This window comes from Melanotaenia boesemani, chromosome 4 (assembly GCF_017639745.1).
Source record: "Melanotaenia boesemani isolate fMelBoe1 chromosome 4, fMelBoe1.pri, whole genome shotgun sequence".
Lineage (NCBI taxonomy): Eukaryota > Metazoa > Chordata > Actinopteri > Atheriniformes > Melanotaeniidae > Melanotaenia > Melanotaenia boesemani.
Window position 1 is genome coordinate 28131779 of NC_055685.1, and position 13795 is coordinate 28145573.

At 36.9% G+C, this 13795-nt stretch overlaps 2 protein-coding genes across 4 annotated transcripts; one reads left to right on the forward strand and one right to left on the reverse strand.

The window, feature by feature from the left end:
• Positions 1 to 874: 874 nt before the first annotated feature.
• xpnpep1 (X-prolyl aminopeptidase (aminopeptidase P) 1, soluble) lies at positions 875 to 10718 on the forward strand. Of its 3 annotated transcripts, none has more exons than XM_041982180.1 (20): positions 875 to 1005; positions 2154 to 2278; positions 2589 to 2652; positions 3038 to 3142; positions 3413 to 3505; positions 3672 to 3815; positions 3996 to 4091; positions 4502 to 4583; positions 5210 to 5420; positions 6286 to 6375; positions 6480 to 6530; positions 6921 to 6979; positions 7604 to 7681; positions 7783 to 7854; positions 8007 to 8067; positions 8241 to 8310; positions 9186 to 9359; positions 9832 to 9908; positions 10087 to 10185; positions 10414 to 10718. In XM_041982180.1, the coding sequence occupies exons 2-20, from the start codon at positions 2162 to 2164 to the stop codon at positions 10531 to 10533; spliced, it is 1863 nt and encodes a 620-aa protein (XP_041838114.1). In that variant the 5' UTR covers positions 875 to 1005; positions 2154 to 2161; the 3' UTR covers positions 10534 to 10718. The 3 variants fall into 3 exon arrangements, with proteins under 3 accessions (XP_041838114.1, XP_041838115.1, XP_041838112.1); XM_041982181.1 differs by having other exon boundaries at positions 923 to 945; XM_041982178.1 differs by lacking the exon at positions 875 to 1005 and adding an exon at positions 1240 to 1978.
• A 522-nt stretch (positions 10719 to 11240) lies between these two features.
• On the reverse strand, positions 11241 to 13417 carry si:dkey-246e1.3. The gene is made up of 3 exons (XM_041982248.1): positions 13294 to 13417; positions 13109 to 13205; positions 11241 to 11804 (listed from the first exon to the last, which is right to left on the reverse strand). Exons 1-3 carry the CDS (start codon positions 13397 to 13399, stop codon positions 11465 to 11467), a joined length of 543 nt encoding a protein of 180 aa, XP_041838182.1. The 5' UTR covers positions 13400 to 13417; the 3' UTR covers positions 11241 to 11464.
• Between the last annotated feature and the right edge of the window lie 378 nt (positions 13418 to 13795).

A 13795-nucleotide genomic window follows, 5' to 3' on the forward strand; every position in this document is an offset into this window, starting at 1 on the left:
TTCATGTAAATTATGAGTAAGTACTCAATTAAAGAAACTGCTGATAAAATATTTATTAAAAGTGTTTCTTTCTTCTTTTATTCAATTGAATTTTATTATTGTTTTGAGTCTTTTAAATATCTCAGCACATGAACAAGCTAGTTAAAAACTTTTTTAGGACAGTAATTCCATATGGTACAGCAAGAACTTAAATTCTAAAGCCTGGTTTCCTATTTGTCAGCATTGGTAAATCTACTATGATAAAAACAGAAAAAATAGTAAATTATGAAAGCATATATTTGAAAATATTACAAAGGAATATGTCCACTGATGAAACAGAGAAATTCTATGTAACTTTTAAAAGAAATATATTTATGTTTAATCTGTTTAAGAATAGAATAACACCCTTTATTATTCACAAAATATGGGATCCCTTTTATCTATGTTTTTTTATACTGGCTTCATACTGGTCAGGTTCACTGAGGCATGGAGTCTCTGGACATCAGTCCATCAGAGGGCTATCATAAAATATACAAAGTAATACTTCCACCAAAAGCCAATTCAGAATCACCACCCTAACATGGATGTCAATGGACTGTAGGAACGCATTAGAGAAAACCCATGCAGACACAGACAGAACATGCAAATCTACACAATGAAGCAAGCAAGCAAGAAAGAAAGAATGACCCAAAGTGATCACTTTTAAGCCATTTATAAAAAATATATATAATAAAAACAAACGAACATATCAGCAGATGAAAAAGAAGAATAATGTACAGGAGTCTTAAATTTACTATTTAAAAAATGTTTTCTGTTATTTTGCGATTTTCCGTGCTTGAGACATTGAGGAAGAGGCGAGTCCGGATCCCTCCGCATCTACTGGAAGAAACTGCAGTCATGTGACCAGTGACGTCAACAGCGAAATGGCAGCCTCCTGTTTTGTAAATTGACACAAGGTCCAAGCTGGTAAACAAAAAGAGATTCGATTTTTGATCCAAGGGGCATATTTCAGTGGCGAACGTGCGGGTTTGTATTCAGTGTTTCTCTGACTGTATGCAGGGGCACTTTTTCATTAGCTAGCGATGGTTTGGAAAGTAAAACGTTTCGTCTCCCTGTGGCTCAAAGGAGCGTGTACCGAGGGATGTTGACTGTTTTGAAGTGAAGCACACGGTCGGTCAGCCCACGCCTGTGTCTCTAGCCTACTGTCCATGATCGATGCAGTAAGAAAAGTCTTCACCTAGGTAATGTAGGTGAAAAGCCACTAACTTTGTCTTATCGGCTTGCTACCACACCCACTAGGCTACACACCGAATCAATCAATCACCGCGTTACTGTTGGCCTGTTGAAAAAAAGTCATACCTGTTTAGAAAAGATAACTACGGAAGCGTAGAGCTCACTCCTACGAAAAGGGACCTTATCATGAAATAACGTGATAGTTTTATTGTAAAAACGTGGCACGTATCAAGTTTTAACGCGATAGTCTCACAATTATTTTTGTTATTAGGGCGACAGTTCTACGCTTCAGTAGAAATTAACGTCAAGCTCTGTTATTTTGTAGTTTCTTATTAAAAACATAAAAATGATTCACTTTAATAGTAGCTAGCTAGCAAGTAAATATAACTCATTCATCTGATGCCAACTTGTAAACAACAATCGTCTGGGCAGCCATTAGCCAATAGGAGAGCTCGTCGATGTTAAATACTGTGACGTGATTGGTCAGTGGATGAGACTAATGATATTGACTCCTGCTGCACAGTTTCACCTGATAATTGTTTTATGGGGTTGTTGCGGACGGAATGGGTGACGTAAATGCGGAGTTTAATCAGTATCACTTTTCTTTTAATATTCAACCATGAGTGTTGTAACAGCTGCTTAGTCAGCAGGTTAAAGATACAGGTGTGGACTGACTTTGAGCGCCACGTATAGTCACAAGTAGACTTTTCGTCAGTCATCTTCAAACTCCTGTCACCTGAAGTCAACATGACTTCCCAAAAGTCAGGTAATATAATAATAATTAGGATGTGATTTAATATACTTGTGGATTATAGGTTTGTTTGTGAAATTTTTTATTAAAAAGTTTTAGATCTGTATTTGTCAAGTTTATATAGATTCCCTTCACATTACAGCATTACCAAACATCTAAATGAAATAGGTTGTGTTCTTTGTCCATGCAGACGCAGCCATGTCTCCAAAGATCACAGGGGAGCTTCTTCGGCTTCTTCGACAAGCCATGAAAAATTGTAAATACTTTGCAGAGCCTATACAGGCCTACATAATCCCATCTGGAGATGCACATCAGGTGAGTTCAATTCAAACACACACCAAATACACCATGTATGTTTAAATAATTAAATCTGCCCCTAAAGAAAGACACAACACACAGGCGCAATCTTCAAGAGACAAAGCTTCATGTTTTGCCTTTCTTAATTCTCGTGTATTAATACCGTCCCCAGACCTTATAGTCCTTTTCCTGCACACACTCCCTTTCTTCATCTGTTAGGGATATGGTGTAAAAAGAGTAGCAAAGGTGGTGTTAAAAACAAGTGGTGACTTGATGTTTTTTCACACTGATTGTAAAGGAAGCTGACCTCTCATTTCTTCTTTGTCAGAGTGAATACATTGCACCGTGTGACTGCAGGCGTGAATTTATTTGTGGATTCAATGGCTCTGCAGGTATGTTTTGCCAGTGTGTCAATTTAAGTCAATATACAAACCAAGATCTAATGACAAAACCTGGGACAATGTCCCACACTGGCTGTGACATCCAAATTGTATTCAGAAATATCCCCCACATCCAAGTGTATCTCATCATATATGAATTTATTGCAGGAGATAATATTACTTTCATACTAAATTATGAGAGGCCTCCTTCTGTAGTGCACATCTTGCCTTCTTTCTTTGTAAATGTTCTCAGACTGTTTGTTTGCTGCTTTAGTTTCAGATGTAGTGTTAAGTGTTGCTGCTTCACAGAGCCAAGTTCCTATATAGACTCAGCAAATATGTTGGCAATGTAACAGATAGAAAATGATTAAACACATTTTCTTGCTTCAATGTTCAGGTACAGCCATCGTCACGGAGCAGCATGCTGCAATGTGGACTGATGGCCGATATTTCCTCCAGGCCAGCCAGCAGATGGACAACAACTGGACTCTTATGAAGATGGGTAATGTCCTCATTTGTGTTTTTTAGTTGTGCATGATTAAACTTTATGTTGTGGAGGTTTCATTAGATAGTTTCTGAAGGATTTAATAATGGAAAACAAACATCTTAAATGTCATTTTTTGACCCCGGTAAAATATGGGATCAGTAAAAAATAATCCAAAAATTAATGACTGCATAATCCACAGTGTTACAGTATAAGTCGGATTTAGATTAGAAATGTATGTCTTCATAATGTGATGGAGTATTTTTTTTTTAAATAATTTTTATAAAGGACTGAAAGAGACACCCTCTCAGGAGGACTGGCTGATCAGCGTCTTACCAGAAAATTCCAAAGTGGGAGTAGATCCCTGGATCATTGCTGCTGGTAGGTTATTTTCCTCTCAGATTGACCGAGAACACAGTACATCCTGCAAAAGAAGACAACATGTGAGAAGATGAATAAAAATCTTGGTTTATTTTGCAGGTTTCAAATGTGAATAAAAAGCAATACAAGGTGTCAGTGGTGGTGATCTTGTGATGTTGTGTTTCAGACCAGTGGAAGAACATGTCCAAGGCACTGACCAGTGCTGGCCACTCGCTGGTGGCGGTGCAGGACAACCTGATCGATATTGTCTGGACGGACCGGCCAGAAAGACCAAGCACACAACTCCGCACCCTGGGGTTAGACTACACCGGTCAGTGCCAAGCATGGCCACACCATTATTTTATTTGTGGCATCTGTTGAATGTTGTGAAAAGAACAATGAAAACATTGCCTTTAATTTCACTTCTGTTTAGTTCTCTTGGTTTATTGTTGTCTGGCTGAATAAAATTTGATACGTTTGAGTATGAAAGTTTGATACATACCACTTTTAGGTATTTCCTGGCAGGACAAGATCAACACACTGCGAGTCAAGATGACAGAGAGGAAAATTGCCTGGTTTGTTGCCACAGCGCTGGATGAGATTGCATGTATGTTCAGTTTTCAGATACATTTGCTTTTAGCTGTTTTAGTTAGCGGTGGCTAATGTCACAACTGTTGCACAGGTCAATTTTGATAATCCTGCATTTTTGACCAACTTGTTTAGCAGGATGCTTTCTAGTTATTCCCACTGAGGATTTGAATCTGTCAAAAAATGCAGATTTTGATTGTCATTAAGTTGCATGTAGACAAAATGGGCAGATTGTAATTAAAAGGGTTGCGTTCAATGACAGTTTTGCAAAAAAAAGGAGTGATATTTAAACCAGTAAGTACATAGGCTTTAGATGAGCATGATGCATGAAAACATGAGTGAGGAGAATTAATATTATGTGACAAAGAAATGTTTCCCTTTTCTTTCAGTTTAGCTTATACAATTGAATGTATTATGTTTTTTTTTCAGGGCTTTTTAACCTCCGTGGTGCAGACATCGAGTACAACCCTGTTTTCTTTGCATACGCCATTGTGGGAATGAATTCAATAAGGTAAAGGCAGGTGTGATGCAACAGGAATACTGGTCTAAAATCTATATATTTTTATTATTAATTTAATGCAGTTGACTGAGGACATTCAACATTATTGTATTCAAAGGGCTAACGTCCATAGATAAAAAATTAAAGCAGTGATATTGGAAAATTTTTTTGTTAAACCAAGTTTTTATAAAATGATATTGATCCGATTCCTTGTGTAATCTTATGAATCATCATGAAAACACCCATAACCTTCAGCATAGTTTTAAATAATGCAGTTAAAAAAGACAGTAATGGCTCTGGGTTTTTTTTAACTGCTTTGATTCACTTTCAGAAAAGCTGTCTAAGACATGTTAAGCAAGTTTGTTCAGATCCTAAAATCTTGTTACCTGGGGATACCTAAATGATATTCAGATCCAAATGTGACAAAATCACCAGCATAACTGGGCGTGTATAATGAAGAAAAAAAACAATTTGCAAGAAAGAAAACTGGATATAAATCTATACATTTCTGTCAACACACTAATAACAGTTCCCTCTTTAACTGTATTCACCTGGTAATTTATGGATATAATTAGTTTTTTTTTTTACTTGAATTCACATTTTTGCTTCTCCAATCAAATCCCGCTCCCTCCCTGCAGGCTTTTTGTGGACCTAAAGCGTCTTTGTGACCCTGCATTGCGAGACCATCTGCAGCTAGACTGTCCCAGTAAGCCTGAGCTCAGCATCCAGACGTTCCCGTACGAGTCGGTGTACACTGAGCTCCAAGCGATCTGTGCTGCACTTGGCCACAAGGACAAAGTGTGGATCTGTGACAAGGCCAGTTGTGCGCTCACACAGGTCATCCCCAAGGTACGGAAACAGCAACATAACCATGCGTAGTCAGCTTTTAGAAGATGGTTATCATTTTGTTTTTCCAGCAAAAGAAGGTGTAACATTTGATGACAACCTTCTGACCTTCATTCTCCTCTCCGAGCAGGAAACATATGCTCAGTATCTACTTCCTTATACCCCAGTGACATATCATATGTGTGTTGGAAATTCTGATTATTTTGTATTGATTGAACTCGTATTGCTGGATGTTGGATCTCTGTGGAATAACATGAATTCAGGTTGAGTGGTTGTAGGTGAGCTGCACGGTTGGGCTTGAGCTACAAGTCTTAAAGAAATAACAGCACATCTTCTACACAAAGAGGAAAATTATTTTCAAAAACACATTTGATATTTATTTTTTAACAGTCACTTCATGCAAATAAATCTTTATCAGCTTAAACAAAAATATTAGAACACATTATTTAAAATAATGTTTTAATTGAAGCAACTCATTGGGGGAGTTTTATGGTGATGTTGGTCACCTCCAGAAGTTTTTAGTGTTATTTGTTTGTTCTTTAAACTCTTCTTTTATTTTATATTTATTTATTTATATTCCTATTCATCAGAAGATATAAATAACTCTACATTGATTTAATACTAATTTAATTTAGACTCAACTCTAAACTAAAGGAAGTAAAATATCCATATCTTTACCAGAAGAACCACCTAAGTTTTACACTGAAACCTTACTGAAGGACAGCAGGCATTTTGATGGTCTCCGTGTGTTCTCCTGGTATTTGTAGTCAAGATATTGCCTGGCAATGGCTGTGCATTTATTATGCTGCCTTTTTTAACATTAGCATTTCCCCCTCAGTGTTTCTTTTTCTTCTGTTTGTTTTTGTAGACCAACAGGAGTCCAATACCCTACACTCCACTCTGTCTGTCTAAGGCTGTGAAGAACCCTACTGAGATTCAAGGCATGAAAATGGCTCATGTAAGGACAGTTGGACCTTGCAATAGTCTGTGCACACCAAGATATTTAATCAGAAATTGTGTCCTGTTTAGCTCAAACGTGCTCCTCTGGTCTTTTACCAACAGATCAAAGATGCAGTTGCTCTTTGCGAGCTCTTCGCTTGGCTGGAAAAGGAGGTATGTTTTGTTTTTCTTTCTTTTTAGGTCCAATATTTATGCAAGTTCAGTAAAAACTGGGCAAAAAATGAGCATTTTTGATTATATTTTTAAATCTCACATTAACTTAAATTTTTTTGAGGATCTCCATGCTGTAGTAATACTTCATGTACAGTACACATAAGTTTGTTTTAGCCTTTTCAAATACAATTATCCTCCATTCCCATCACTGTACACAGGTTGTCCCAGGAAAAAACTCTACAGGCTGCTATAATTGTGTGTGTGTGTGTGTGCATATGTAATTGACACTTTATGTTTAGTTGGAGACGCTTTCAACGTGCACTTAAGCTTTGGAGTGTGGCAGCTGTTTTAGGTCCCATTAACTTGGCTCTGCTTCGGTTGTTTTTCTAGATTCCTAAAGGCAACGTGACTGAGATCTCTACTGCTGATAAGGCCGAAGAATTACGCAGGTGGGTCCTTTTCTTTTTTTATTAACACACACACACACACACAGTTAAACTTCATGCCAGCTTAAATGCTTAAAAAGGCTGAATTGGAGAGGTGCTGTATGACGTGTTCTTCTGTGATGGACTGGTGTTTACCCTTCCTCCCGCCTGATAGCAGCTGGGATAGGCTCCAGCCACCTGTGACCCTTCACTGGAATAAGTGTTTAGCGAATGGCTGCTTTGAGGGATGGAGCGCGGCCATAGTCACTGATCTGGAGTTATAGCTCCCTCTACTGGATGAGAGAGTGAAACAGCGTAGTCTGAATCACTGCATTTATTACACAAGTTTAAGTAAAATTTGTAACCAGAATTATATTTAAAAAAAAAAAAAAAATTAAATATGATTTTCTCTTTTGTTTTGTAGAATCATGTTTTCCTTGGAAAACGAGCCTTCTCACCCATTAATATTTTACATTTTCCTTTCTCACTTTTTTCTCTAACATTCTATAAATTTACTTGTATTTTTGTTGCTCCATAATTTCACATGTTTGGGCACATTTATTGATATTTTCAGTATTATTCAACTCTTCAGAAAACACTAAAAAGGCAAAAGATTCACCTTTTTGACCCTTCATGTGTCTTTTTCAGTCAACAGAAAGATTTTGTTGGCCTCAGTTTTCCAACAATATCCAGCGTGGGTCCAAATGGAGCAATCATACATTACACGTGAGTTAGCAGATAGAACAGACGTGACTGTGCCATAATTCTATTGTTTTTGCCTTTATGACTTGTTCATTTGGCCCATTTTCTTTGTTTTTTCTTTGTAGACCACTGCCTGAAACCAACAGAACCCTCACAGTGAATGAAGTTTACCTGATCGACTCCGGAGCTCAGTACATGTAAATATCTGCTGTGACGTATGCGCATTATTGATAATCAGTATAACAGTTATGTCCAGGGATGTGTTGGTATGATTGATGTAAAACAAACACGACAACAAAGGAAAGTTTTTTTCGTGATCAATCAACACAAATGTATTCTGTGTTGGCAGCGATGGAACCACAGACGTCACACGAACGCTGCACTTTGGGACGCCGTCTGCTTTTGAGAAGGTACATTTATTTATTTAGTTTACATATAAATCTAACTGCAAGTTTGGGTTTTACTATTTAAATTTATTGAGTTATTAATATTTTTGACATCAACTTATCTAACTATCATTTCTTTATTATTTATTTTAACATTCTCTTTACTTATTTTGTTAAATTCTGTCCTTTTCCTGCAGGAGTGCTTTACTTACGTACTGAAGGGACACATAGCGGTCAGTGCTGCCATTTTCCCCAATGGAACAAAAGGTACCCAAAACTTTATCATAGAAGATTATTTTTAAAGCCTGAATATTGAAAATTAAACACAAATCTCAAGTAAAAAAAAAAAAAAACATTGAATTAAAACATGAAAGTGATTCATAGTTTCTGTACTTGTACTATGTATTCTGTGTAATGAAGAGAGGTCTTCTCTCTTTCTTTATGTTTACACAGCTGTGATTTATGTTGAGTTGTTAGAAATCTGTTAGGGAGTTAAGCAGTGACACGAGATGAAGTATATTTATATATAAAGGACAAAAGATTTTTAACAACAGAAACACAAGATTACATATATTCATAAATATATGACACTACCATCAAGTAAATCTGGTTTTGGTTTAAAAAAAAAAATAAAAATAAAAGATAATGGAGATGGTATTTTTTCCTTTAATGCGTTAAATAATTTAAATAATATGATGTGGTGCTGAAAGGGAGCTCATTGGATGGTGCTCACCATGTAAAATTGGTTTCATTTCAAATCTGAAAAATACCCAAATTAATTAAACAAAAATAATATAAAAATTATTTTGATAATAATAAATAAATTAAATTTTATCTGGTTTCATTAAATATGTTTTAATACTAACAAATACACACTCCTATTTACTTTGTCATTTATTGTTCTGTTTAATGTGTTGATGGATTCATTTCTTACTATTTACATTTTAATTTATTTATTTCTATACATATTTTAATTCTTCAATATTTTCCAATTAATTCATTCATGTTAGAAATGTATTTATTGCCATATTCTTTCTCCTTTGAATTTGTCCCTCTAAATAGATTTCTGTGTGCATCTCTGTTTCAATCTGATGGTTTGCTTTATTTTATCCTCCCGCTGTGAATCTTCCTTCCTCTTCCAGGCCACCTTTTGGATTCGTTTGCTCGTGCGTCCCTGTGGGAGTCAGGATTGGACTATCTTCATGGTACTGGTCATGGCGTGGGTTGCTTCCTCAACGTCCATGAGGGACCCTGCGGCATCAGCTATAAAACCTTTGCAGACGAACCTCTGGAAGCTGGCATGATCGTCAGTGATGGTACGGCAAGAGGCTGCAAGGCAGCATTACTGAATCGAAACATGTTTTAATCTGTGTGACAGAAAAGGAAAAACCATTTAAAGTAGTTCTTTTGCACGAAAGACAAAGACAAACTGCATCTGCTGCAAACATTACATAATGTTCTTCTGGAAATAGAATAGCTTAGAGAGGAAACCATCATCTTTTCAGAAATGAAAACATTTGAAATCGTCCGAGTGTTGGAAATCCTAAGAGCATAAGTGGAGAGTAGCTGGACGTGTTATTTAAGGTGCTGACTTTGATACTAGAGGGTTCCTTAGTTCTAACTAACTGGGTAGTTAGTCCCAGATAGTTAACCTTTTGTGGTTTTATTAGCACTTTAAAAGTTACCAGTCAAAAGTTTGGACACACTTTGCTATTACATTTAAATTAAATAAATGTAGGTCTAGAAAAGCTCCTTTCTCACATCTCTCTGTGTTAATTTGCTGTTCAGAGCCTGGGTACTATGAAGATGGATCTTTCGGCATTCGTATTGAAAATGTGGTCCTTGTTGTACCAGCTAAGCCCAAAGTAGGTATCCATGCTTCAAAGCATGTGTATTAATGATAAATATTTAAAAAGCATCACATACATGTAAAGATTGTTTAGAGTCCAAAATTGGTTATTGAGTGAAACATCTTTTTATGTCATTTAATTAATGTATTAAAAGATTCATTCAAGATTCATTCTTGTGTGTGTGTGTGTGCAGTACAACTACAGAAACAGAGGCAGTGTGACGTTTGAGCCTCTCACTCTGGTCCCTATCCAAGTCAAAATGATGAACACAGAGCTGCTCACGCAGAAGGAGGTGAGACATACCCATCCACTTTAATCTTTAATATTTTCAGTAATGTAAGATGTGTCTCTACTTGCCTCAAATCCACCAGCACATCAAACGTAGTCATGTTTATTTACAGTTAAATTGTGCCTTTGAGTGCTTCTTAATATTCTTTTTGTTACACTGTTCACCTCTTAAATATAATCCCTCTCATGGTTTGACAGCTTTCAACCTTTTTTCCTTTTCTCTTTCCTGCAGCGTGACTGGGTGAATGAGTACCACAGGAAGTGCCGGGAGGTGGTTGGAGCAGAGCTGGAGAGGCAGGGGAGGATGGATGCATTGCAGTGGTTGATCAGAGAAACTCAGCCTATTAACTGAAGACTGATCCAGTCACATTGTCCAGAACTACCTACTGATTGTTCTGCAGTGATAATCATTTGTACTTTTCTCCTCTCTCTCTATCTCTCTCTCTCTCTCTCTTTCTCTCTCTTTCTGTGTCTCACACTCGGCTTCTTTTTGTAAAACTCACAGCATTAGCAGTTTTAATAAAGATGGTTAAATGTGAAACACTTTTTCTCTGTTGTCTCAAAAAACAATTTCTTTCCTAGTAATATATTCAAAAAGCTTTTTTAAATCTCTCCCATCAATAGAATAATTATAATATAAAATCTGATGGAATACTTAAATGCAAAGCTATTAAACCATCTATGATTTAAACCGTGTTCAAAGCTGCGTCCACCTTTGCTGCCAGCACTGGAAAGGAAGCAATCCAGTTCCGTTGTACATTTTCAATGAAAACAGACATTCATTGATTTTGTTCCAAATGGGAAAATAAAAACATGGCCGGCTTCAGGTTTACTTTGCAATCAGCATTCAGACAACGTTTTGCACTTTACAGCAGAAATGTGTTAAACAAGTTCACTGTAAGGCCTCATGCAGGAATAAAAAGAAAGATTTTGTACTGACTGTGTAAGCAAATTAAGGAATCATGTAAAATGTGGATGTCCAGTTGAGAAACCTCAGTTACCCACAAGTAAACATATGGTTTACATAAATTCAGTTTGAATGCAGCATTATTTAACTGACATATTGTCATTATGTTTGTTTATCAGAGTTCATTTTCAGACCCATCCAGAGCTACAGAAGACACTACCATCAAACTGATTTAAAACAGAAAAACTGATTTACTACCCTTTAATAAGCTGTACTTGCTGATATCTTTTGAAAGCCAGAGCCTCAGCGGTCAAACCACAGACCACACAGACAGCTGTCCCTAACTAACCTCATTACAACTTTTCCCGTCAGCCCTCTAAAGCTGCATGTAAAATATCGGAGGGTCCAGGACAAGGCCGCTGTAGGGGTCTTTGGCATACTCTCTCAGAGACAGAGGTGTTGACAGAGTGCTCTGCTCCTCCATTTCACATCTGGCCCTATTTCGGCCCTCCTCTTCTTCCTCCTTCAGTCCTACAGGCAGCGGGTTACTGTAGATGTAGTAGATCCTGGAGTTGTCCTTGGTTGTCTCTGGTTTCTTGAAGAAGGCGAGAGGGTTGATGAAACTGGTTGACCTCTTCACGGCTTTGACCGCCACTGGGTCTGCTGGCTCCCCACGGGTCACAGCACTCTCATATACATGGGCTCTCTTTGACTGCCTGATGGAAAAACAAACAAAAATAAAACATACGAATTGATGGTATTTAAGTTTACATAATGTCACTCTTTATTTGAATTAGTCACTTTGTGAAACTAGCCCTCATTAAAATATTTTCTTAAACACATGTATAAGTCCATGTTAGAGAATGAATTATTTAAAGTATCAATAACTGGTCAACCCTTATTTTTAACTTGTATTTATTGATGCTTTAGAGATTGTTCAGTGTTTTTATTGTGGGTGCTTTTAAATGTGCTATAAACTTGGGCTTTACTTGGAAATGAAAAATGCAATGAAATTGAAGAACATCAACTAAAAAAAGGAAAACACATTTTTATAAAAGCAGAGGCAATCAGTATTTTGCAAAACACAACTAGAAACAAATAATTTTTATTTTAGTTGTTGCTTCGTTTTATTTCTGAAATTTTGGATTTTCTTGTGTGTTTTGTAATTGTTTTACATTTCCTGAAATGTTGGGTTTTCTGCTGTAGTATATCATGTTTTTTATGTTTCTTCCAAATACTGAGACTTGTTTTTTTTCCCCTTTTTTCTCTATTTAAGAAATTTCTGTGTTTTGGTTGTGTTTTTTTTTTTTTTTTTTTTTAATTCAGGGTCAGTGTTCATATCCTCTGGAAAGATATCCCACAGTTCAGAATCTAATGGCTAAAAACAGCATCATCAAATGTTTGACTTTTTCTATTTCTGGTTTATGAAACAGCTATAAAAGAAGAAGTTGAACAGTGTGGGACTGCTTTGGCTCATAAATGAAGATCAGAGGGATGTAAGGTCAAGCTTTGCTGATAATAAAGGAATTTCAAAATCAATAAAGTTACTACAGAACAAACAGTATTAAAAATGATGCATGATGTGTGCTAGATGTGAGGTGTTTATAGTACTTAAGTAGATCAGGAAAAAGTGCATTTCACTACTAAACTTATTAAAACTTGTGAGTGCATTTTCCCTGCTTTGCCCAGAGAGAGAAATGGCCTTATTCTGCTGTTTATTGATAAAAAAAAAAAAAGCTGTTTATGTACCTTTCTACAATCTCAGAAAAAAGTCCCTCTTAACCTGTTTTTTTTTGGTTTTTTTTTGCTCATTGTGCATTTTCACATCACTTCCTGTTTCTGAGTCTTTGAACTAATGTCAAGTATTTCTGTTTTCTGTCAGAGAATCAGTCACAGGGCTGTGTGGCTGATTCTGGTTTATTGTGATGGTTTGTGATGGTGTTTATGGTTTATTGTGAATGTAACAGTCCAACTACTTTACATGTCCCATATCAAAGCATGTGTGAAGTTTCATCCTCACCTGGTGCGGCTGTAGCAAACAGAAACGCAGTACAGGCCAGTGATAATAAGGACACACAAGGCCAGGGTAATGATGACGATATTAAATACTCTGGATTCTGGGTAACAGGAAAAAAGAAAATAAAGAGCTCTGTAATTGTATAATGACTGTACTGCTAGATTAACCCATGTACAAATATTACCTACCAAACAGAGGTCCGTTCATCTCCCCGTCTTGCAGTTCCAGAGTTGCGGTTCCATTCAGACGGTGGCTGTCCGCCATCTGAGTTTGGTCCTGCTGGTATCCACTCATGGTGCTCCCATCGGTATCCAAAACATCCACTAAAGGCTGTTTCAAGCCTCTTCTTGCTGTTTTCAAGAGAAATTCTGGCCATGTGACTCAAACAGCTTGACCGTTGCCATGGAGACACCCTCCATCTTTTGTCAGTTCTTAGTTCAAGTTGGACACCCTCTTTTCTGCCTATCTGCTGCCTCCCTTGTTTACTGCTCATTATTCTGTGCAGCTTTCTGGGGGTACACTGAGGGGAGGGAGATGTTGGGCCTTTTTATGTTGTTTGTAATAAGAACTGAGTGGTGACCCAAAACCAGCAAGTTTGCATGCTTCTATCTTTCAAGTGGGCTTTAACAACAAGAGACTTAAAATATAGTGTGCAATGAAAATACTAGATCTTTAATTTCATATGTATTG

Coding starts and splice junctions, on each gene's coding strand:
- xpnpep1 (XM_041982178.1), top strand. Junction 2,653..3,037: donor TGGATTCAATGGCTCTGCAG/GTATGTTTTGCC, acceptor TTCAATGTTCAG/GTACAGCCATCGTCACGGAG. Junction 6,980..7,603: donor AAGGCCGAAGAATTACGCAG/GTGGGTCCTTTT, acceptor TGTCTTTTTCAG/TCAACAGAAAGATTTTGTTG.
- si:dkey-246e1.3 (XM_041982248.1), bottom strand. CDS start 13,399: ATGAGTGGATACCAGCAGGACCAAACTCAGATGGCGGACAGCCACCGT. Junction 13,206..13,293: donor GATGAACGGACCTCTGTTTG/GTAGGTAATATT, acceptor CCTGTTACCCAG/AATCCAGAGTATTTAATATC. Junction 11,805..13,108: donor GTTTGCTACAGCCGCACCAG/GTGAGGATGAAA, acceptor TTTTTCCATCAG/GCAGTCAAAGAGAGCCCATG.